Source organism: Brachyhypopomus gauderio, chromosome 17 (genome assembly GCF_052324685.1).
Source record: "Brachyhypopomus gauderio isolate BG-103 chromosome 17, BGAUD_0.2, whole genome shotgun sequence".
Lineage (NCBI taxonomy): Eukaryota > Metazoa > Chordata > Actinopteri > Gymnotiformes > Hypopomidae > Brachyhypopomus > Brachyhypopomus gauderio.
In genome coordinates this window covers 3,606,115-3,631,154 of record NC_135227.1, presented here as the reverse complement: position 1 = coordinate 3,631,154, position 25,040 = coordinate 3,606,115, and the positions used below count along the sequence as shown (strand labels likewise).

Sequence of the window (25,040 nt, the reverse complement as noted above, 5' to 3'; positions counted from 1 at the left end):
TAATATGAAAAGCCTAAATTCATCAGCTATGAAACGTGTCCCATGGTCCATCAGTCCTCACCCAGCTACGCCAAACCTGCACCATGGCTGCTGAGAGCCGAGAGCCAAGCGTTTGGGTGGAGGTGCAGGTGGGTGTCTGGCATTCCTGGGAGGTGCACTGTACACCATCTCAGAGTAAGGCCACCAATGTGGAGAAAGAACGCCATATCACTCACTCTCTCCATCTCTCTCTCTCTCACACACACACACACAGGCATGAAGTCAGTCATTCATTAACAACTGGGCTCCCCTGTCCTAGCCCAACACTAGACCCACTGCTCAGCACCCTGCCTCAGGGACAAGGAGGCAGGCAGGAAGGAGGAGGAGCTAAAGGTGAACCATCCAATCAGACTGCAGCATAACCCACCACCAGACATGCCCTCATACACACACAGGCACAAACACAAATTTACCCGTTCGACTGTTAGATAAATAAATTTTCAATCTCATCGGTAAGCATTTAGGAATTTAAACAAAATCCAACTTGAAGCGAATGTGTGGTGCCTTGTGGTGATTGTTAACCCCCGCTGCATCAGGTAGTGAACAGATAATGTTCCACAAGTGAAATAAATTACTGTCCACATAAACAGCACACTCAAAGTCACTCTACGGGTGGGTGATGCAGAGATTAGCAACAAATACGTTGCATCACTTGGGTCAGAGAACAAGGCTGCTTCTTCAGAGTAAAATAAGTAGGTCATTGTGGATTCCTTTCATTAGTACAGCTCTTTCCAAATAGTTGCGTCTTTCCACTCGAATTTCCAGCTGCAAGTTAACCCCGTAAGTGCCACTCAAGCACAAGAAGCCATTTTGAACGTGGTTACTACTACTGCAAAACTAAAGGTTCAACATGAACTGAAACCCAAAAGAAAAGTGCATGTGTGTGTGTTTATGTATGTAGATACTTACACACACACACACACACACACACACACACACACACAAACACACAAACACACACCTTAAGTATATTTTATAGTGGAAAGCATGTTTGAATCAAATTACCTTTTTATTATGAACAGGAAAGTCTACATTTCTAATCCAGAGTCGAGTTTCTAAGTCAGACAGAATGCAGTGCCACTCTGAATGACCCAAATCTCACAAATCCACTGAACATTAAAATGACACACCTTTAAAAACTACGTAAGGTGTTCCAGGTACCTGCAGTCATTTCAGGTACCTTTCTGTGAGGTACTCTGTGTGGGATAACATTTCACTACATGTAAGTGAATCCAAAGGCCTTAAAAGAGATCAAAGTCAGGCGGAAAAGGGCAGTTATCTGCACAGATTCACTGAAATCTCAGAGGGAGGAGGGACCGAGTGCCCCCAGCATAGCACATGACCAACTGATCATCCAAACAGAGCAACAAAAGTATCCTACTCTCTGTCTTTCTCGAGAGAAAGAGGAGGCTGACATGAACACGGGCTGACACAGGTAGGGCTGACTAACCAAGCCTGGAGTCAATCGAGCAGAACGGAGATGCCATGATGACATGCACACACACACACACACACACTTTTTCTTTACCTGACAAACTCGAAAGGTCAGAAATGCATACGTGCAAATTCTGTAAACCCTCCAGAGCTGCTACCTCTAGGAATGGCAAGATTAGGTCCAAGTAAAACTACATATTTATTCTGCACAAACCTTTCAACTGCGAATCTCCTTAAAGGTGCATCAGTGAAAATACAATAAAGGTTTCTGCTTCATTTGTCCACCTCCATTAAGAGATTTTTAAAGTGATCTCATGTAATGAAAACTTTACTAGCATTACAAACATTACTTGCAAAATATAATAATAATATTTTTTAGAAATCGCTTTACTGTAGAAGTAAAGGTAGAGGACTTCCTGCAGACAGGCACCCTGCTAACCTGCTGCTGTTCATCAGGACATCACCCAATGCCCAGGACATCACCCAATGTAATGTTTTTAAAGGCTGATTAGATTATCGATGTATCCATGGCCACATATTCCTCATGCAACAAATTGGACCGCAGGCTTTCTGCCACTAGTTAGGTACAACTCACTGGTTCAAAGAAGGTTCTGGAAAAAGGTGGGGGGGGGAAATGGAGGTGTCCCCGTTAACAAAGCCCTGTGCTTACAAGTTCTGCAAGCGCCTGGGACTTCTGAGTCAGTACAGACCGCAACCAACCCAACCCGAGCGAGGTCTGCAATGCCAATAGCTCATGCACCTGCTCCTCTCGGGCCGCTGGCCCAAAAGCGTCGGCGTGCCGGGGAATCCTGGCGTACCAGCGGTGGGAGGAGGGAGTCTCCGTACGTACTGACCTGGGTTGTTGGCGTCCACTTCCAGAACGTGCAGCTCGGTGCACTCCGACAGGGAATGTTCGAGACAGAGCTGCAGGAAGCGAGCCTGGGTCCGGCTGACCCGCTTCAGCAGAGACAACAACGCCACGGTCTGCTCACATTCGTTCCAGCCCTTGAACCAGCTGGCCAGAACGCCCACCTGGTCACGAAACATCATTGTCCGGTGGGCAGGGCTCAAGACTGACACGCAGGTTGGATGGCAGGGATGGCACGTGGAGGGAAGGAGGGAGAGTGAGAGAGAGACAGAGAAAGAGACAGAGAGACCCTTCAATTGATCTGGCTGAGTTGGGGAGTGTAGATCACGTCACAGGTGGATCCGGGAACACATTCAAGCCCCTCTATCTGCTTTGAAGAAGTCAGACCGGTTCTGCTTCGGAGGCCAAGGGCAGTTAAGCGGTTACTAAAGACTTGAGAGTGGTCGTCATCCTTGGTTTACGATGAGTGGCTTCTTGATGGTATTGCCTCACTGTGGCCGAGATGGTTCTCTTCCCAACCTCTGGCAGTGAGGACTAACAGAAGAACAATCACCGTCAGCTCTTCCTCTGTATAGAGCGTCACTGTAGTCCTACTGATGACGGCATTCTCCACGGGGAACACCTTTTATCTGCAAAACGTGAAGAAACAGGCGGTTAAGGGAGCCGAGAGGAGGGTAATCCCTGTTGCTTCGACTCGAATCGAATTTTGCTAGTCGAATCGGTGGTCGAGCGCGACGCGAGGTGCGAATTTCCTCGGAACAGGTTGAACATTTCCAGTGAGATGACACTTCTAATTTCATCCTAGGGTTGCACACTGGTCCTTCTGTCCTCTTATCACACGCCACAGGCATAAGCAACAAGACAAAAATAACTGGAACTCAAACTGCCCTTTCAGAGTAGCTCACCGACATATTACGGCAGTCAAAAACTGGTTATAAATTCGCTTTAATTAATAATCGAACACAGTGCTACCCAAAACTTGTCCGGAGCCTAAGACCGTTCTCCGCAGTAACATGTCTAAACAGGAGGGATCCAGAACCATTCAGACTAGCCTAAAATAAGCATTTATATCTTACCTCCCCATGCCAGCCAACAGAACCTCAAAATATGAACGGTCATTCCAGGAAAACCGTAGCCGGCTATAGTAGGTTGGCACATTTCCTTCAATGGCAATCACACACGTTTAAGACGGAAATATGCCGATCGCCGTAGAAACTCGAGCAGCTCGGTCGTCATTGGACTCGCACTGGATCGCGCAGCCCAGAAGATCCCGACAATATGTTCGGTTCTGTGCGGCTCCCGTATCGCTGCTATTCTGCATTTAGTTTCCACAACTCTCCAGAAAAGGGTTAACCGTTTACCCGCTTTAACAGTAGGCGACACTGTCCGTCCGGACCTCCTGCCACCCTCCCCTCTGGGTCGCTGTAAGCTGGCCCAACCAAACCCAGATTTAAAACAACGGAGCCGCCGCTTCTAGCGCTGGTCACATATTATTTATTTATCGGACTAGTGGGATATTCCACTTTTCCATAACATAAGCAGTCCTGCAGGATGACACACAGTTGGGAAATGGGTTTCTGTCTCTCCGTGGGGAATTCCGAAAGACCAGCCAGCGATAAAAATACAATTAAATTAAAGTTACTCACATTTAGGCACAGTTGCATCAGGGGTTGTTGCTGGCCAGGAGGACGCGACAGTCTCTCACAGTTTGCGGGGAGCGGTGCCCCTTTGGTCGGCGTGCTTTGCCATCTTGAGTAACTTTCCTCCCTGCAGTCGCTGGTCTCCAGAGGAGAGAACTGGTCTCCAGTTGAGAGAGCTGGTTTCTAGAGGAGAGAGCTGGTTCCCAGTTGAGAGAGCTGGTTTCTAGAGGAGAGAGCTGGTTCCCAGTTGAGAGAGCTGGTTTCTAGAGGAGAGAGCTGGTTTCCAGTTGAGAGAGCTGGTTTCTAGAGGAGAGAGCTGGTTCCCAGTTGAGAGAGCTGGTTTCCCACATGCTAATAATTAACACGCAGCATTACGTCAGGGGCTTGGCAGCACAGGGAAGCACCAAAATAGAGAATATGGAGTTAGGAACAGATCACATTGCCTGTCCAGCGGAGGCGACTGGCGGCTTTAGTCATGTTAAGAAAAAAAATAAGCGATTTCCATACTAATCTGAGCGATATCACAACATTAGTAAAGTTATATTAGTAGGGGGCAGAAAAAAGTTTGCACTCCGACTCGGGAGTAAAAGAAACGATGCCAGCAGTCCTGTACGCAGATATTGTGATATTCGCCTGTGGTGTTCACAGTGGGCTTGAGAGCTGACAACACAAACTACTTAGAGTTTAACTGGAAATGTAGAAAACTATGCGTGTGATTCGTTTGATACCACCCTTGAGTTCGTTGTACAGAGGGATAATGTAGTAACGAATTCCTCCCATTAGGGGGCGACTCGGTCCACCACAACTGTATCCATGTTTTTAATTTACTGCTTTCTTGCACAACCCTTTTCATTTGAAAGTACTACATTAGGTCACGAGAGGTTACAGTCTACTAAAGTCTGACGAAGAAGGTTTGTTATTCATGAACCACGTCTTAGTTATCAACACTTGTTCGTGAGACTGCAAGAAAGTGTTTTTTAGTTAGGAAATTTGCATCACAAAAACATTACATCACATCAAGTCACTGATAAAACAGTAGTGTTGAACAAATGTTTAGATTGAAAATGAATATCAGTACCTAAGGAACAGCACAGCAACTGCACATCAAACTGAAGAAGTGACTAGGGGCCCGAGGACAGCCTTTGTGTAGCTTAATTTGAAAACATTACACAAAAACAGTCTAAACAAATGGATCACATCTTGATCTCACATCTGTAAATGAAACAAAACAATTCGGTTAGTCATAAAATATAAGCCTAATGAAAGTATGATTTAATGAACATAGACGTGTCTTTTGATGGTGATGAAAACCACTCTTTAGCATGGACGGGGAGACATTTACCCCTTACAGTCCGGGATAAAAGAATAAACCTTACAGATCCTCACACTGAAGTTTTGATATGTTTTCTTGGATAGACACTAAAGGTGCTAGAACAGTGGTCACTTAACCTGCTCTTACAGATCTTCTATCCTATACAGTGTAAAACTGAGCCATAAGTCATTCTTATAATCAGTGCTTTTGGGACACGTTTATTGAATGTTGGACCTCTTCTTTTTCAAAGTGTAATTGCCATCAAGAGTGCAACAAGATTTACTACAATCAGACTAAATAGTTCAGAACCTCACTTTGGCTCAGGTTTGAGTCTCAGCTGTGCAATGTGCCTTTATCCTGGGAATCCCTTGGGTTTGAAACTGAAAGCTCTTATTTATGGCCCACGTGGTACAGGAGAATTTATAATAATTTATTTATAATAATAAATTCTCCTGTACAATGACAGAAGAGACACTTACCACTACTTTGGGAACTGGGAATGACTCAGTTCAATGGTCCCCAGTTTGAATTCCTGGAGACAGTCAGTTTTGAACTTTTTTTGTTTGTTTGTTTGTTTTCTGCAATTCACAGGACTGTGAAAACAAAAACATCAAGGCTATCTTCATTGGAACTTGACTGATGAACGTGGAGGAACGTGGAACTACACTTACAAACTGAACTAAATTTCCGCCACAATAAAACTCAGTCTCATGCGCCATCTTGTGGTAAAATGCATGCATTACTCAAATTTGTTGCTTCAGCATGACAAACACAAGGGACATTTATTTATTTTATCAAGTTGACAAGACGTAAGAAAGCATTATCTTTGCATATATGCTCTAATCATTTACATAAACTGTATCTAAATTTCAATGCAATCACGTTATGAACACTAACCATCAGTAGTGTCTCTCATTCGGCGGTTTGTGTCTGTGAATCACGTATTTCATAAGTCACGTAGTTCACGTTGCCGCATGAGGCAATAGGAAGTAGACGTGTTTATCGCGAGTTTATCGCGTAATTCACTCGACCAAACCCTTCTTCACGCTTCAATATCCGCTCTAACTATCAGTTTGGGCTAAAGACTACGGACTTTCCTTTTATTTTACAGACATTTGAAGAGCCGTGGTGCATTCGGTCGATAGTTCACACCAATAAGATGAACTCGTTCGTTCTGTTATTGCTGTTTACTTTTGTCAGGGGGAGTTTCACGAGTTCCGCCGCCCACAGGTGTTTTTGCAAAGTAAGTGTGTCCATTTTCATACATGGTCATTCCGTCTTTAGTATTTATTCTTTATTTTGTTGATGTCTATCTCACCTAGATATATCTATCTCACCTGTCAGGTAACTGGGAGTTTGGACGACTGCGCCTGCGATGTCGAGACCATTGATAGTTTCAACAACTGGAAACTCTTCCCTCAACTTCAGAAACTGCTGTCGTCTGATTATTTCAGGTTCTATAAGGTAAGGTCGCTGCTCCACACCTCACCTTATAGAAGGAGTGCTTGATTCATGCAGTCATCACTGTCATTTCTTTCTTCTGTTCACTGTTACTTCTAACCATATGTTCTGCAGGTGAATCTAAATAACCCATGTCCATTCTGGACAGAGAGTGGTCAGTGTGGGCTCAGGGACTGTGCGGTTAAACCATGCACCCCTGTGAGTTCACATCCTCGTCTTCTTCAACTGTGGGTCTTTAGGAGTGCTTCATATACTCATATACACATTTTTCGTCCTGTTGCGTTTGTGTAATGTACTGTATCCTCATCAATATGCACCACAGAATGAGATCCCAGACGGCCTCAAATCCAGCAGCCACAAGGTAGGAGCGGTTTAGTTCTGCTCAAATGTGTCATGATATGAAGGTGCCGTTATACCACTGCTCCTATGAAGTTGTTTATTGTCTTTGTGCGTCTGTGAACAGTATTCAGAGGAGGGCAACACACACACGGAGGATTGTGAAATGGTGGAGAAGCTCGGTGCTGTCAATAGCTCTCTGAGGTAAAGTAACGCTTGGTTGATGGACAATAATAACACTGGGTTGTCCATTGCAGACGTCCTTTTCAAGTGGTCAAATGTATGTTCACAGGTTCTTGTTGGTTCTGGTAAGCTGTGTTCATTAAACCACTTGGGTTCCATAACCAAAAAACGGTCTTCGTCATAACCCTTAACCCTTCAACACTTGTGACAAATTGCCATGCTTCTGATGGAAATGCTTTGAACCTGGGCTTCTGTAAGCCGTTTTGTGGCCGATGACTCAGCGTTTGTGTCTTATAGTGAGGAGACCCGCCAGGCACTGCTCGACTGGAACAGGTATGATGACGAGGCTGATCGGTTCTGCACGCACGACGGTGAGTTTGCTGGCCAGGACGCTCAACTGAACCGGCACGCGCCATCCTGCTCCATTAACTGCCACCTTAACCAGGAAGACAGCGGTTCTGAAATGTTATCCCAAAGTGTGCGTATGAACTTGTTTCCTCAGACGAGGACTCTCCAGATATGCAGTATGTCGACCTTCTCCTGAACCCCGAGAGATACACAGGGTACAAGGGTCCCGAGGCCTGGCAAATATGGAACAGCATTTACGAAGAGAACTGTTTTAAGTAAGGCCACGCTAATGTGGTATTGATCCATAAATTGGTGTTTTTAATGCCACATCTTGTTCATTTGCTTTTCAAGCTGATGACGAGCTTGTCCGTTACACTTCTAGACCTTACACAGTAAAGCGCCCACTGGATCCTCTGGTGTCTAATAGCGGTGAGTATGTGTGTGTTTCCCACCATGTAGAATTATACCCTGCTTTTTTTCAAGAATGCCATAAAATTTTAAAAGTAGCACAATATTGCTTGGCCAAATTTACAACTTAATATTGTAATATTGTATTGTATACAATATTGTAATATTAATATTGTAATATTGTAATATTAATATTAATATTAATATTAATATGTAATATTAATGTCATAAGATTCTTTTAAATGATAATTTTCCAATTTCTCGCCTCTTATACAGGAGACAGTGAAGGTAAGGAGGCCATTCTTCTCAGGTTTGGTTTCTACACTACACTTTAACAATTTACCAACTGACAAGCTCTTTGCCTGTTCCAGGGAGAGGATTTTACCGGTGGCTGGAGGGTAAGTACTTGCGTAACAAATTCTTTACTGTGCCATAGCTGTTGGTAGGCATATGGCAGTTGTTCTTGAACATGACTCCCTCATGTCTCCCAGGTCTGTGTGTGGAGAAGAGGGCGTTCTTCAGGCTTGTATCAGGACTGCACGCAAGCATTAACGTGCACCTAAGCGCCAGGTATCTGCTGGATGGTGAGTCACCTCGATGTCCTGCTAGAAGAGGGAGAAAGGTCAGATAACCAAATACACGAAGATCATGAGATACAAGAACGATGTGTTAGTATTTGGATAGGTGTTCCTTTACAACTCAGTCTGAGTAAGTTTAAATGTTGTATTTACTTTTGGGTATTTTCTGAGGTCGAGGTGTTTGGGTTGGTCACCCTCCATTTTCTAAATCATCAGATAACTGGTTTGAGAGGAGGTGGGGTCCCAACATTACGGAGTTCCAGCTGAGATTTGACGAAGAACTTACGAAAGGGGAGGGGCATAAGCGGCTCCGTAACCTTTACTTCCTGTACCTGATCGAGCTCCGTGCACTGGCTAAAGTCTTACCTTTCTTTGAGCGTCCCTCGCTTCAACTGTACACTGGCCAGCCACAAAAGGACAAGGAGAATAAGGACGTTCTCCTGGAGCTCCTCCATATGGCCAAGTAAGATTACTGCAACCTCTTGTTTCTTGGTGATTGAACTAAATGACTGGATATGCTTTAATGCAAACAATTGTATACGCATTAGACCTCCAGATGCCACATTTCATGTTAATTTATTTGTTTTGTTTGTCCATTTTATTTATTCATGGTTCAATGTGGGACAAATATCTTATTTCCAGGTCTTTCCCACTGCATTTTGACGAAACCACTCTGTTTGCCGGAGATAAGAAAGAAGCTGAAAAACTAAAGGTCAGAATTTTAAAATGCATTTACATATGAATGTGAGTGGTATACAGCACGATGCCTTGAATTCTCCTACTGTGTTGTTTTCTTGTGTTCATCAGAATGACTTCAAACTGACTTTTAAGAACATCTCTAAGATTATGGACTGTGTGGGATGCTTTAAGTGTCGGCTCTGGGGCAAGCTACAGGTCAGAGGACCACAAATGTTGTTCTTTTGACCGTTTTTATAAGAGAATTATTCATCTGCTTTTAATATTTTGACATTTTGGTGGCGTTCTCCTTTAGACCCAGGGCTTGGGTACTGCTCTGAAGATCCTGTTCTCAGAGAAGCAGATAGAAACCCTGCCCGAGTCCAGCAGGACAAAACCATCATTCCAGCTCAGTCGCCAGGAGATTGTGGCCCTCTTCAATGCCTTTGGGAGGTAAAACGAAGACTAATTTTCATCTAAATAGTGTCTTATCCAAATCTGTCATTGTAGTGAAGTGTTCAAATATATTCATAATTTTTCTTTTCTCCAGAATCTCAACGAGCATTAGAGAATTGGAGAACTTTCGGCAACTGTTATCGGAACTCAACCAATGAGCTTGAATGTTGGTTCCAGCCTGTTTTTGCACTGTTCTTCACTGTGGATAAACCTCGTACATGCAAGGAGATAGGAGGAGTGGATTCTTAAAGATCAAGGGTTTGTTTGAGGTCAGATAAATTTAGGCCAAAGATGAGATTTAACAGATGCTATGGACACAGGAACCATGCAGACGGTAGAGATTTGTTGAGTTCTCGTGGGATTTCCTGTGGATCTTGTATATACATCCTGGACCTGGTTTAAATCTAGCCAACCTCAAACATACTCTAAAGCTTATTTAACCTGTACTTCATCTGTGGATTCTGTCACTTCATTTCACTGATGTAGATGCACTGGAACAAACACTTGAAAGAATTGAGAAATTATGAAATTGTTTGCACTGTCATTTCAGTATGACATCTGAAATTGTCAAAGTTTGAGGACAAATAAAATAACAATTACTGCTTACATTTGAGTTTTGTATCAAGAAGGACTTCCTGAACATTTCTCAGGGATTCAGTGTAAAATGCCAAATCAGAACCAATCATCGGAAATATCCCCTTGTTCCTTCTGTTCAAATAAAAGATGAACATTTTTACAATGCAAGGTTTGAGAGGTTCTTGAGTGGTCCTACACAAGAGATCTGTTTATGGAAAAAGATTGACGAATCCAGAACCCAGTGGAGAGTGTGGAGTCAGCAGGGTGGATGTGATGTGCTGGGATTCAGTGCTGTGCTGCAGAGGTCCCCCGTGACAGCCTGCATGGGGACTGAAGACCATCAATGCCTCCACAGGTCTGTCTGAGCTGGAACTGCTATTCTGAACAGAAACCTCAGCTTCACACTGGATCAAATATAGAAGTGTAGGTCTCGACTGGTCAGCATTACTTGATGTAATACGTTAACAGTTGTGCATAGGTTTGTTCTTACATAGATAGGTGTGATTCTGGGTGTTTCATCTAGGCCTTCAATCAGATTAGAGATACTTACCTCTTCCAGGTTACTTAATTGAGAAAGGATATAGTTATAACTATCTATGCTACACATTACATAGTCTACTTAGTCTGTTCCACATTACAACTTCACCTATGTGAATGACAATTGAACTTGAATATACTCACTCAAAACTCAATACAGAAGAAATCAGACAAAAGTATTTGTAAATCTTTCAAAAACAGTGCAGTAAAATTTTATTTTTTTCCTTCTTGGTAGTGCTGACATTATGAACTATGGAAAATGGATAAACATTACAATCATTGGCCACAAAAATAATTAAAAATACAATAAAGACTTTACCTGCTCTGAGAGAAGAGAGCAGATGTAGCAAATTTCACAGAAATGGACCAAACAGGCGAAATGTAAAAGGAAACATTTCTGTTGCTTTGTCAATCAGGAAGTGTTTTAATAGTGAACAGAATACTTTTCTCAGATACAAGTGTAGTAGGACTAAAACTGCAACTAAACCAGCACATTTGTGTCCCACCGATTATAGCTGCCTCCTTCTGCTCACTGTCCAAGTTCATGGTCGCTACACGTCTGCTAACAGTGGCAACCACCCCCACCCCAACCACCACCAAAAGAAAATACAAAAAAAAAAAAAACCCAAAAAGGTATGATTATCAAGCCTCACGGCTATTAAATCCATCTGAAACACCCAACTGTCAACATTTTTAAATCCTGTCAGACCCATAAAAAAATAATAATAAAAACATTATAAAATTAATATGGTTTAAAATCCAAGCTGGTGGCCCGTGTGTTTGTATGCTAAAGGAAGGGCACTGTCGTAAACGCGAGAGACAATGTAGAAAACGATTGCTTTTGCCCGCTGATTGACGATATCTTCCATCCAAACCCACTTAATATTAATAATTATTAATGATAGTGAGCATAATTAATATTAATTACAATGTGCATAATTAGGGTAGGAGTCTTGTCGGTGTCCGTACATTCACGTCTCTGCTCGGCATGTGAAAGTCGATCCTTTTTGGTGAGTGGGGCCCTGCTCAAGGACTTTAGAGGAATGGTGGTATGAAGCTTTTAAACTATGTACATAAATTGTGCAACCAGATATTCTTAAGAAAATATGTAAATGGCACATCTCTAGGCATCTGTGAATGAGCTTGACACCACTGTTGTAGCAGACACTGTAGTAAGGATGTAGCTATACATGTAAACTGAATATACAGAATGTAACTACACATGTATACTGAATACATAGTAAGCAGAGGAGCCCTCTTGCCCAGTTCGGAACGCATGCTAAAAGCCAATCAGTGAGATGGTAGTACCTTAATCCTGGACCTGGACCACTCTCATTGGTGCATTCACAGCTCTGCCCTTTTCCAAGAACGTTCGTATCTTTTGCACCTTAGTTTTGGACTTCTAGTCTCGCAGTCACGACACACACACTGTCCCCTCGGGACTGCTGGTCAAGGAGAAGCGTTCTGCTTGGACCTGGTTGAAGTCAAAGGTGCCAAAGTCCCTTCACTCAGTCCAGGGACAGTCAGGACAGACATGAGCATCAGGACCAAGTACCATGAGCACCTCTGATACCCCCCACAGGTTCTGGGGTTACAGGGCATCTGGAGGGCAACTGTCTGGAAAACAAATGATACCACCACCCCCCCCCCCCCCCCCAAACATCTGAGATCAACCATAACCTACATTCAGGCCTCATTCATCTGAATATGAAATATAGGCCTCTGTTAAGTGCAAATAAGGCATCCTGATGCACAGAGGGGAGTCCGTATATGTGGAGGGCTCCTGGGAAACCGGTTCTGAACCCAGTGAACGCACTGCGGGGCAGGGTGGGATATGGAAAAATCAGGATAGGTTGGTCCACGTAGCCTCTTTAATGATCGCCGAATCACAAGTGTAGTAGTAACGCAGTCTAGGGGGACTGGGCAGCAACCAGCTGAAGGTGAGATCCACCTCTCTCTCTCTCCACCCGGTCCGTGTTGAACGATCCCCTGCGGGTATCACCATAGCTACCGCTGGCGTGCTGGGACAGAGGTGGGGAGGTGAGCGGAGGATCAGAACAGAGCGAGTGTGTCCATTCAGAGGAGGCTCAGACAGTTCGACCCTACGACTTCCCTCCCCCCCCCCCCCATAGAGGGGCTGGCTCGGTCCGGCCGTCCGGCTCAGTTTTGGGGGGTGTAATGATTCTGAGACGTGGAATAGTAGTCCTGGGGCGTGGAATAGTAGTTGTGGTGCTGGTTGGTCTGCAAGGTGCCGTAAGTGAGGAGGAGGGGGGCCGTGGAGGTCTGGGGTCCGGCAAACAGGTGAGGGGCCCCGCTCAGTGTGCCGATCCGCTGCACGGAGCCGTACCAGCCGGGGCCCGCCTGTGGCGTTGAGGAGTTAATACTACTGTACAAAAGATGAGAAGGAGGAAGGAAAAAGAAGAAAGATGAAAAACCAACCCTCATAAACAAAACCACACACACAGAGCTAGGTTACCAATACTGTTTGGTTACTGTTTGCTTCAGAGCAGGAACCTGATGCGACAGTCATCTTCTGATTACAGAGTAAACACCAAACTTCACGTTGGCACGGCCCTCCAAGACCAACGGGTTTGACACGCCAGTGATCAGATCTGATGCATTAAAAGATGAGATTGAGTTACCCATCTCGAATAACTCATGAGGCTTGACCAGTGCGTTGATGTGCAACGCCGTAACTGGGCTACAGGAGTTTGAGATGATGCGGGCCGCATGGCTCCATTACGCTGTGGCCGCATTATCCGATCTGGCGCACAGGGCTTCTCTAAAAGCCTGGAAGCCTCACAAGCCTCTCTACAGACAGATGGCTCAATCATAAAGCTGGAACAACAAACAGAAGACCAAGACAAACACTTCTAATGACCGAGGGAGCATTCCCACACGGATGCGTTTGGTAATCAGACCGTTATTAGGGAGTCTGAAGCCCTGGTGTGGGTGTGCGTGTGCCTTCGCGCACAGACCTGCCCCTTTCTCCTCTGGAGCTGATGCTTCTGGACAGGTCGTCGTCGCTGTCATAGCGTCTAGGGTTGTCGAAGAAATACGCCCTGGAGCTGAAACTGTGACTAGTGATCATGCCCCCCGGTGCCTGAGGAAGAGCACATGCACATACAGACACGTGAACGTGACGGCTGACGGGCCCAACGATGTTCTCTTGGTAGCGAGCAGAGAACACGCGGGTGACTAATTCATGGTGTTCGACAGGACAACCGCTCTCCTGAGGGGCCTGGGGGGAGAGCAGAGTAGTCCTGTCCAGCAGCGATGGACGGCCATGGAGAACTGGACTCTCACCAGGTTCTGGTTGGGCCGCTGCACTCTGAAGAACACCACAAGGAGGGTGGTGGGGACGAACTCCCAGAAAAACAAGATGATCCCGAAGACCACGTAGGCCTCCCCACTGATGTGCTTCACATCCGCCTGCTTGTGACACACACACACACACACACACACACACACACACACACTTAAGCTAAATGGGGTAGTGGATCAAGAAGATCTTTTTTAATCTGAACACAAGATCTCCACCAGGTGGGTACAAGTCAGATCAGACACAGTGACCAACAGTTTCAAAAAGACCGATCCAAACAACAGAATGGAGGTTCTTGGGTCTGAACAGCCAACTGCACAAACGTCACCACTCCCGAACACAGCAGGTCGAGAGCATGAGGACGCAGCCAGAGGAACCAGTGGCTGTCTCGGAGACCAACACAAACTGGGTCAGCGTGTTCAGCTTGGAACTACAGGCTGCTGTTATTTTTAACCCAACAGGACACTCCAAACAGACTGGACCGACGTCTCTCCTATTCTGATCCTGGCACATTATAAATAAGCAATTACAGGAGATAAATGCAATAAACATAAGGCCTGTAGTGCATTAAGCCTGCATCATAGCCAGTAGCCTCCATCATAGCCTCCACAGCTCTGTAACAAATATAAAAACGATCTAGCCTAACAGGTATCAGAGATTCTGTACCAATCTCTGTGTTTAAAATCTTTTTAACACGGCCACTTTCAAGGGGGGGGGGTCCACTCTACAGAGCATAACTGGTTCATTTGAGTTCTACAGAGAAATTTGATTCTTCGTCTCATGCGAGTTGCACTTTAAAGTAAATAGAATAATTATTGATTCTTTCATTTGACTAGCTCCTTCAGGAGTTGCTTATCTGGGACATTGCAAGTTCACCAAGAGTTTAATAGCACAAACAAATAAACAAGTACATACCGATGGATACACGCAAGTACATACTGATAGGGACACACACCAACTTCCTGAGTCTTAATTTCCATAATTGTCAACATCACTGGAGACTAAAATTGCATTAGAAATGAAAAACAGATACACAGACACAGACAGACAGATCTTTATTGATCCTGAAGAAATTGTTGAAACATTTCACGCAAATTGCCGATACTTTGGATGCAAATCAACACAGCAACCACACAAATATTGCGTGATATTTCTTCAGAAGGTTACAGGCAGACCTTACCTGGTCTGCGAAGCTGTACCAGCCGTAGCTGAACGGGGTGGTTTGATCACTGGGGGACACTGCCACTACCACCAGGTTGTAGCAGGCTCTGGACGTGTATAGAAGGACCACCGCACCTCCAGTAGCCGTGGCTTGGCACACGGTCGTCCCCTGAACCATCAAAGGCAAATGTATTATGACCCAAAGACTTATGGGTACACAACTGCCAACCAGGTAGCACCAATACAGAAGTGTGGCACAGAGACGAACGTCCCATCGTCCCCCCTTACCTTCGACTCCAGGTAGACGTTGGCGGAGGACATCTTGGCCAGTCTGCAGATGCAGGTGGCCAGGGAGATGGCGCAGAGGACGAAGAGGGTGTCGTTGATAAGCACCCGCGCCAGCACGACCGGTCTGGCCTCGCCACCACCGCTCTTCTGCGTCTGCACCACCAGGGAGCACGTGACGTTCACCACCAGGAAGGAGACGGCAGTGAGCAGGAAGGCCAGCCTCAAGGGCGTCCTGTCAGGGGAGAGTCACAAGACGATGGGCGACCCCGGAGTCGGTGTGCCATCTTCCAGCCTCATGTACCCCCCTCCCCCCCACCAGGCACGCAGCTTCTCAAGCTCACGGATGGGTTTTAACACGCCTGCTGACAAATGCACTTATTCTCCCGGCTTAACTCGATCATCCAAGCTCCGTCCTAATCCCTCCACCCCCCACCTTCCTGCCTCATCCTCAGGTGACACGTGACGCGACGTTAATCACATGATCAAAGTGGTTCTTTGCATTTATTGCCCATTTCTCTACAATACCAAAGCCCACCCACAGGGTGGCACATCCCTGTACTCTTTGACCTCTGGACTCTGGACAGGTAATGTATGCCCCTCCCCCCACAGTGGTTCGACCAACCGAGAAAACTAGTCACTTACTTGTATTTGCTGAGCTCTGGGGAATATTTAGCTTTGGCTTTACACATCATCTGAGGGACAGAGAGAGACAGAGAGAGAGGTTATATTAACTCGATTATGCAATGTTTGTCCATTCTCCAAGTGGGCATCAGCTGTGAGCCGTTTTGCTATGCTGAGGTAGGGCAGGCGATTGTGTGTGTGTGTGTGTGTGTGTGTGTGTGTGTGTGTGTGTGTTGTATGACCATCAAGGAGGAAAGGTGCCCTGCAATCTATTCTCAGAAAACAGAAGACAGGATAAACCCCTACTACAGAGGGTCCACAACTAGGGCACAATCTGTAGGTCTGTTCAAACAAATATCTCTGCTGAGCAAACAATTGGTACTGAACCTTCCCAGCTCTAGAATGGCTAACAAGTGTCCGACAGAAAACAGCCAGATTTATCTCCGTGTCTGAAATGAAAATGGCGTGCAGGTGCTAGTCTGCCAGAACATCAACATCACGCGGTGAAATCAGGAAACGTTCTGTCTCTATTCTAGAGGCAAAAGCTTCAATTGTTAGTATAAAAGATCTTGCAGCAAAACAATTGAGAAGGATCAATTGTGTGCAACTAAATTTATTTTAGTGAAACTAAAAAAATACAGCTATTGTGTATGTATTTTGCCCCATGTGCTGTGCTAGCACTGGGTACATGATAGCCTTCCTTAGTGAGGACAATTTATGCAGATCTATGTTTACTGGAGCACAGTGATCATAAAAAGAGTACAAACTAATCAAAAGGTTTGAGCATTCCTGTTAACTTAAATAACAGACGAGGAAGCCACACCATGCAAGCTCTCCTGTGTCTGAAAGCCACAAGTCTCCCAGAGTTCGGTAACTAATGAATACAGACATGTTGGTAAGGTCACAGAAAAGTTGACTGTAAAGACCAGGTGCTGGTGGAACACACTGGTCAAAACTGGTCAAGACACAGGCTACATACTGGTCTGGGTGACCAGAAATAACCTGTCGGCCATTTCCAAACCATGACTCCCAAACTCATGTTTTTGTTTATTTTTTCATGATCAGATAAGACTGCAGTTTAAAAACAAAAAAGTGCATGTTGTCATATTGTTTAAGGTCATATTCAAAACAATGCGTGTAATAGAAGTCGATCACTGATGTTGCTACGGGAAACAATGAGTATACAGCTCATCCCAGCACACATGACTACACATGAATGAATGGGTATGTGTGATCTCCACGGACTCGGACTGTCCCACATAAATACCAGACACCAAGCATCAACCATTGGGAATGTGGTTTCTGTCTTTAACAACAATTATATAGTTATTCTGATATTTAAATGATCATAGTCCTGAATTCTGCACATCGAGAAAAATTATCTGTAACTAAAACTCTAGATTAGTCCTACACTAATGCAAGTGTGTACCTGTGTCAAGATATGCAATATTCAAGGCAGGCTTGTTTGGTTGACACCATGCCATCATGTACTATTATCATCCAAGTATTAAACAATATAACTTTCAGCCCACATCAACAAGCCCTAATGCACACAGCAAGTTGCCTATGAAGTACTTATTCTTGTTCAGGCCATGCTAAAATTCTAGTCAGTCATCAAGACAATTCAATAACCATGTGCTTTAAAATACAACGGCATGTGACAAAGACCTAGTCTACCAGGCACTAGATCATGAGGCTCTTTCATGGAGTAAATACATTTTCCTCAAACCTTGTTGGACCGCGGTTGAAACGCTGACAACAGCATGATGCAAAAATCACATGATGTGAAGTAGGAGAATGTCATTTCTATCGTCATTTCCATCCTACGCAAAAAGGCTGAGTGAGTGTGTTCAGGAGGAAGGGGGCGGGGCTTGTTGGGAGCAGGAGTGTTCTCCACAGAGCAACCTGGATGGAGCCCACACAGTGACTTGAGATCAGTGGAAACCAGCAGACATATGGTCAAATTAACAACAGATGATGTGGGTCCCCCCCCCCCCCCAAATGTCGATGTGGGGGTGAGAACAGTGTGGTTTTTGGGCAGTTTAGGGGATGATATTTCTAAAATACAAAGTCAAACCATGGCAGAATATGGCTAACTGTTCTTGTCCCCCCCACCCCCCTTGCTAGGCAGCAGTTACAAGAAGTCAAATTTTAGTTTTAAGCATCACACTGCTGTAGCATACACTCCACCGAGTTGTCCTTGATGGTGTGTGTGTGCGTGCGCGTTAGTTGCTCTTGGTGTTTTGGTGTGTATCAGCAGAGCTGCCCTTGCACTGTGTGTGCGGGTGTGTGCCCATTTGTGTTGTGCATGTCAGTCGTGTCTGGTTTCGAACGGACAGTTGACCGGGATCCTCTAGAACATGCAGTATTAATGTGTGGAGTGAAACTAGAGAAAACAGATCCAGAATAAACAGTGCAAGAGTCTCGGGGTGTCAGTCATCCTGCGAGGAAGGAGCAGTCCAGGGGGAACTGGGCCGCCCGGAGCGTTTTACCTTCGCGGAGTGAGAGTTGCGCGAGCCGTACTAAAAGGCCTGCGTGTGGACATGCACACACGCCAGCACTCGATACACACACACACACACACACACACACACTCGCATACTCACAGTCACTCGATCTACACACTCGTATACTCACAGACTGGCCGCTGTCCCCCTGCTGAATACGAGCTGCACTTAAAACGCCAGCCAGGCTATGAAAGTGTCAGCCAGGCTACGGACACGCCAGCCAGCCAACGGACACGCCAATGCATTAGAGGGGTTTTTTTGCCAGGAAGAGGAATTAATGACTGCAGAGCTTCAAGCTTTAGCACTGTGAGCAAGAGAGAGCACGCATGAGCGCACCGACAAGGGGTTTGAAGGGTAAAGCAGAGGGAGGCGGTGGGGTGAGAGAACCCAGCAGGAAATAAGAAATGAAGCCAGAACCAGGTTTTGGGTTCTGAGGGGTCATTAAACAAACCAAAATCACTCCCACTAGCAGAACATACAATACATGGGCTGGGGGGGGGGGTGTTTTTCTCATGTTCCTGATCAAAAGCAGTGGACATAACATGATAATTTGGGGAAACTGTTGGAGGACATGCTCGCTACACCCCCCCAATGTGCTATGTGGAGTGCAATGGGACGTCTTTGTTCCCCAAAAAGTATTTTTATTGCCCAGTGTCACTTCCTCATCAGTCTGAGCCATATTTGTGAACTGTGCACAATGCTACAGTTTTGGGTCACGAGCTGCATCTTTCTTCCCCTTTCCTTGGACAGCTGGACTAAAAAGTCAAACACCTCAAGTGCTTTTTGCCGTGATGTTGACCAGACTCCTGCACGTCACCCCCACCCTTACACACCAATGACCGAAGTCATCAGACAGGCTTACAGGCTCCAAATCAGCACTTCCTGTTTTGCATGGAGAGAGAGAGAGAGAGAGAGAGAGAGAGAGAGAGAGAGAGAGAGAGAGAGAGAGAGAGAGAGAGAGAGAGAGAGAGAGAGAGAGTGTTTTAGCACCTTTGCTAATGGTCAGGAGACCTCTTAACACTCTGGAATACTCCCACATCTCTTGCTTCAGTTTTACTTCTGTTTAAACAAGATTAGAAAAATGGCCCACCTGACCAGGTGGGAGCTTGTGCCAATACTACCCCGGCCTTCCTGCATGGGGTCATGGGAGACTCGCGCCCCCTGGAGAGAGACAGCGAGACCCTGATTGCTCAACAAAACACACTGCTGTGGGAAGATCAGAAAGCAATCTCGGCTTAAGAGCCCAACATCGTAGTCTCATTTCTCAGAGGCAGAACCACGAGCTGAGAAGTGCGGTCAGGGCGAGAGCAGACCCGAGACGCTTCCTCACAACGGAGAGAGAAAATTAAGGCCCAGTTAAGAAAACATCTGAGCGTTTGATGCTTCTCCCGCTAGCCATCATAAACTCATGTTGCATATACCAAGGCAACATTACAGAATCATCTCACGCATCATAGGGACACATCTTCTAATGCAGTGGTATTCAAATTCAGACAGTCCTCCATGTTCAGGACCCAGTCTCAACACCCACCCTTCTCTTTGGAGCCGGGCATGACGACAAAATGGCCGACCGGTTAGGTTAATCGTTTAATAAACTACACGGGATTTGAGATCGAGATTCGAGTTCCACTGCATCATCATAAAGGAATGAACGAGTGAATGAGGTGGAAGTTGTTGCTTTGTTTGCAGTTCCTTCACACTTTAGAGGTTCATTAAAAATTAGTGTTAACACACAATTCACAAATTAGGCTTCGCAAGGACAAACATCATGTGGTAATTAGTACAATGAAAGATAAACAGTTAGAACACGGAAAGGTTGGGGAGAAACAGGTAACTAATCACACTCACCAATATAAGTTTATTGGTGAGTATGTTAACATTGGTAGTATGTACACACATCTGGAGCTAATTTGAGAATAATCATGTCGAGGGCTACAGGCAAATGGTCACACATTTAACTAAAAATATAAAATACCACTTCTTGTGCTCTCAGAACATCACCAATTACGTCTGTAATAAATGGATCAATAAATCAAACAAGTTACAGCTACTCAAAGGTCCCGTATGATCAGGGGCAGAGGAACGGAGGAGACAGACGCACTGAGGCAGACAGACGCAACCTGGCAGAATTACAACAGACAACAAAACTCACGTTACATCACCCGAAGAAGTCTTCAAGCACGGGAACACTATGAACACACACAAACGAACGCCTGTCCGGCCCGAAGGGTTAAATGCTGCTTTTTCCTTCAAGCCCGCATGCGGCAGAACCATTGCTTACTTCCGGCCTTTATTAGATGAGCAAGTTTGCCATACCTGCTTTGCAAAGAAACTCTGACCTAGTTACACATTAACACAATCAAGAGAATATAAATAAATAAATATTGGCAGCAGGGTTTTTTTTTTTAACAAGAATGCGTAGGCCGACTTCACAGTAGCACAAAGATACCTACAGCTAGCCCTTCCTGTAGACAAGATCACAGTCAGAGATGTAGAGATTAGTGAGAAGAACCACCAACACACACCAATATTTCCCATGACAGTGAGAGGTGGATTCTCCTGACTCGGCTGCAGTTAGAGTCTACACGGCAACGGGCTTAACGGACCCAATGACTGAGGACGGATCGGATAGTAGGAAGGATCAAGACAGAAAAACAACATTCCAGAATGTTCCGATGGAGCACATTTACAGTTGTGTGTGGGTGAGGAGACTGTTTGGATGGTTATTAATGAGATTCCTGGGGTGAGTGCATTAATAGACCCCCCCCCCCCCCCGCCTCCAATGGATCACTCAAACAAGTCTTTACAGGAACAACAACTCTTATAAGAAATTGACCTCCATGCTCAATATCTTCAAAAGGTACAGTTTTCCCCGACACAGGTCTGAATCTCAGATCAAATGATTCTCCAAGTAAGTCTTTTCATTAGAGCATCATCCAAGTACCCAAACTGGTCATTAAAATTGATCATGCTGAAACAGTGCAGCAAATAACCAATAAATCAGAGAGACAAGTCCAGCAAACAATTACAGCGATAAGGAACGCAAAAGCAGACGCACTTTACGAAGTGACTGACCATGGAATGATAGATGTGACTGTAACATGTTGGGGAAAATCCGCCCGACAGCATCGGTGTACGCAACATGGGTCACCGTGTCTCCAACACGCCACGCCACGCGTGAACAGAACGGCCTCCGCCGAGGTGGGAAACTTTGGCGGCCTACACGCAGGACTCGACCTCCGTGCGCACGAGTCGTACAGCGGACGCCTCCCAGCGCGCAGACATTTTTTTGCTTTCCACTTCTCTGAGAATAGATGCTGGAACACGTACTTGAATCTTAACCGGTCATCACTTTCCTCCCACCTCTGGGGAATCCCAGGGAAAGGATGTGTGAAAGAAAAGGGGAGCTAAAAGGGAGAGGATCTTTTTTAACATGTACTTTTAAACTTACAGTATTAAAATGCAGGTCACAGATGTTTCTCCCCCCCCATCTTCTCACACCTCTGCAAGTCAGACACAGAATGAATGCGAATCACTGACGAGTCAACACCCATCCTATGTGCTGTGCAAGCCAATGTTTTTTTTTTTTTGCAGTACTGTACCAAACCAAAAGACCCTCTTCTCTGCCCCCGCTACATCTATAACCACTAACAGACACCATAACACCAGGCAGCTACCATAGATCTCCATTTGCAATCACAGACCCCCATTTGCTTTGGATTAACAGAAGTGCCATCAAGTCAACAAGAAACATTAAGAGTCCTTTAGGGGTCACTGGCAATAGTAGCAGGGCCACAAATTGACGGTGCACTCTGCAACACGGCCCGGTCCCTCGCTAGCTTGCAGACTTCTGTTAAAGCTCCTCTTAGCGCCGCTGCATTTCGCCCCTGACAGATCAGAACCGGTGCACATGGCGTCTTTGTCTGCACTGGGGCTGTGTGGGGTGCGGAATGCCGCACACCCCCTTTTGTTGAGCCTGGAATAGCACAGGACCGAGCAGGGTGATGTAATGCTCCTGCGGACGCTTCTGATTGGCTCACCGCCTTCAAATGCCAACTCGTGCAGCTCGAGCGACGTTAGTGCTTTTGCCCGGAGCTCAAAAACAAGTCGGGTTCTCGCCTTCAACCTCCACTCTCAACAAATCAAAGTGCAGGGGGCATCGGACCCACGCGGATGGGGCCCTACCGCGCTGCAAGCAGTCCGAGCGTATCGGGCAGGCCGCAGGTGCCTGTCAGTCTGGTTTGATTCAGCCCCTGCTCCATGTGCTGACTGAGGGAGGAATAAAATGCTAAATAAGCAGGTCTTGATTGATATCTGGCCTGGGGTGGGGTCACAAAAGTGAGAAAAGGTCACAGCAGACAGCCATTTAGTGTGCAACTAACAATACTGGACATGTCAGTTTATTGATTTTCACCTTCATAAAATCTATTTTAGTATATGCCATGATGGTTATGGCAAACTGCACTGACAAATCATATGTGCTTCTGCTGTAACTAGTTACCCCTCTGCGAAATCTGTGGCCACTGGAGTTCTGGATAGAAGCCCTCAATTAGAAATTACTAACCATACATGACCAAACAATTCCAAGTCTGTAACAGAGATCAAAGGTTTACAGGAAAGTTATCAATATTTACCCTCCTCTTAGGTCCCTACGGGATAATTGGTTGACTCTGCCCTAAAAGGGACCCGATACTAATGTCTCACAAAGGGTGTTGGGGACAGTGCAAACAATGGAGCTCACCGGGCTCCCGTGATCACTGAAATGCCCGTGGTAAGGTAGAGAGGCGGGGAGCAGACACTGATGACCTCCAACTGCGAGCGTGTCCCAGAAATATGGGACGTAAAGAGATGTTTATGCCCCTAAACAACAATCAGACTCGAGATGATTCCTGAGCACCATAAGCAGACAAGTCAGGAATACAGATGGCCAGAGGACCATTCAAAGACTTAGGAGAATTTTAAAATCGCGATGTTTTTATATTGCAAAGTTTAAGCTTATTGTGATGTCTTAGTGTAATGGAGTCCACTTGTTTTCTATATTTGCAGAGGGGAAAATATCACAGGCTGCCCAGACAAATGCAGGGATTAACGCTCGCGCTTCAGTCAACAACCAGCGCGCGCTCACGTACGTAAAGACGCTTTAATGTTCGCCTTTGCGACACGGGGGATCAACATAATCTTCAACAGGAACAATGAAAAAATGGCTACGAGAAATGCATTAACAGGACTTACCTGTGCAAAATAAAGATTAAGCAGACACAGCGTGAAAAACTGCAGGCATACTGGAAAACAGTATAAAAACCAGAAGGGTAAAGGCTCCAGCTGGCTTGCCTGGGCAACGTTTTCGAAGTAAAAGGAGAATAAGGTTGTCCTCAGGGCCGACCACAGCAAACAGAGGAAAAGAAAAACACTCTGGTAGCTGAAGCGCTTGTGTCCGTAGTGCAAAATGAGCCAAAGTTGCGAGTAAACAAACAGAAAGAGTAGCGAATACAGAGCCGTATGCACAACCGTGAGTCCGAGCTCCACAGAAGGGGGAACCGCAGCTCGGATCGGTTCGCCAGACGAGTCCGCTAAAGACGCGACAACACCAGGACTGACCCGATTTTCAATTAACAACATATCGAAAAGATTGCGGATGCAACACTGGCCTATTTAAAACGCTCTAACGTTTTCTTCTTGAATAATAAAAGGCCAAAACTTTTCATAGAGCTAGGATGTGTATGTACGAGATCAACAAAATGGGTTCTGAAACGTCAAACTTGAGAGCAAACAGCTTTTAGCCAGATAAAATATTAAAAACTACAAACTACTCTCACTAACGGCAAATCAGTATTGTTATTGAGTGAGAAAAAGCTTGGATGGCCACAGTTAGGATATGAAAAACAAACAAGAAAAAAATCCCTCCAGAGAACCCCCCAATCTCTGCAAAGCAGCTCCTTCAGTGCAAAAAACAACTCCTGAAAAAAAGCGATTATATGTAGAGCGTAATCAGCTGGTGCACACTGCAGCGAAGGGCCAGCCAGTCGACCAATAGGACGCGACCGGAAACTGAGTCCCTGCGACGCCATTTTGGCTCAAGGTGTAAACACGCAACTCATTGAGTTCGTCACAGCTGGAACCAAAATGGCAGCGATTTTCGCAGTCGAACCCAGTTTCCCCGCCTACTATTTAATCATTGGTCGGGCGTGGGCCCTGCCTCTATTTTTCTATTTTCAGCGCTTTTTATTGGCTGTGAATTTTCTGAGTTCCGGGCGTTTCGGAGGTCTGTGGTGCGTTTGATTGGCGCTCAC

General features: G+C 45.5%; 3 protein-coding genes across 7 annotated transcripts in view; 1 reads left to right on the top strand and 2 right to left on the bottom strand.

Annotated features, from left to right (window-relative positions):
* samd4a (sterile alpha motif domain containing 4A) overlaps positions 1 to 4,715 on the bottom strand; it is a 42,989-nt gene extending 38,274 nt beyond the window's left edge. Inside the window, 2 exon segments of the mRNA XM_076977910.1 lie at positions 2,328 to 2,970; positions 3,988 to 4,715. Of these exon segments, the coding sequence (XP_076834025.1) occupies positions 2,328 to 2,523 (196 nt within the window). The 5' untranslated portion in view covers positions 2,524 to 2,970; positions 3,988 to 4,715.
* Positions 4,716 to 6,271: 1,556 nt separating this feature from the next.
* Positions 6,272 to 10,344, top strand: ero1a (endoplasmic reticulum oxidoreductase 1 alpha). The gene is made up of 16 exons (XM_076978731.1): positions 6,272 to 6,536; positions 6,638 to 6,757; positions 6,869 to 6,952; positions 7,077 to 7,115; positions 7,218 to 7,294; positions 7,571 to 7,644; positions 7,776 to 7,896; positions 8,004 to 8,050; positions 8,306 to 8,317; positions 8,401 to 8,427; positions 8,521 to 8,613; positions 8,824 to 9,070; positions 9,250 to 9,319; positions 9,415 to 9,501; positions 9,599 to 9,735; positions 9,833 to 10,344. Exons 1-16 carry the CDS (start codon positions 6,453 to 6,455, stop codon positions 9,894 to 9,896), a joined length of 1,383 nt encoding a protein of 460 aa, XP_076834846.1. The 5' UTR covers positions 6,272 to 6,452; the 3' UTR covers positions 9,897 to 10,344.
* Positions 10,345 to 11,038: 694 nt separating this feature from the next.
* Positions 11,039 to 24,699, bottom strand: gpr137c (G protein-coupled receptor 137c). Of its 5 annotated transcripts, none has more exons than XM_076977890.1 (7): positions 23,983 to 24,699; positions 16,265 to 16,314; positions 15,623 to 15,854; positions 15,354 to 15,503; positions 14,158 to 14,286; positions 13,830 to 13,954; positions 11,039 to 13,237 (listed from the first exon to the last, which is right to left on the bottom strand). In XM_076977890.1, exons 1-7 carry the CDS (start codon positions 24,367 to 24,369, stop codon positions 13,012 to 13,014), a joined length of 1,299 nt encoding a protein of 432 aa, XP_076834005.1. In that variant the 5' UTR covers positions 24,370 to 24,699; the 3' UTR covers positions 11,039 to 13,011. The 5 variants fall into 5 exon arrangements, with proteins under 5 accessions (XP_076834005.1, XP_076834006.1, XP_076834007.1 ...); XM_076977891.1 differs by having other exon boundaries at positions 11,039 to 13,234; XM_076977892.1 differs by having other exon boundaries at positions 14,158 to 14,283.
* Between the last annotated feature and the right edge of the window lie 341 nt (positions 24,700 to 25,040).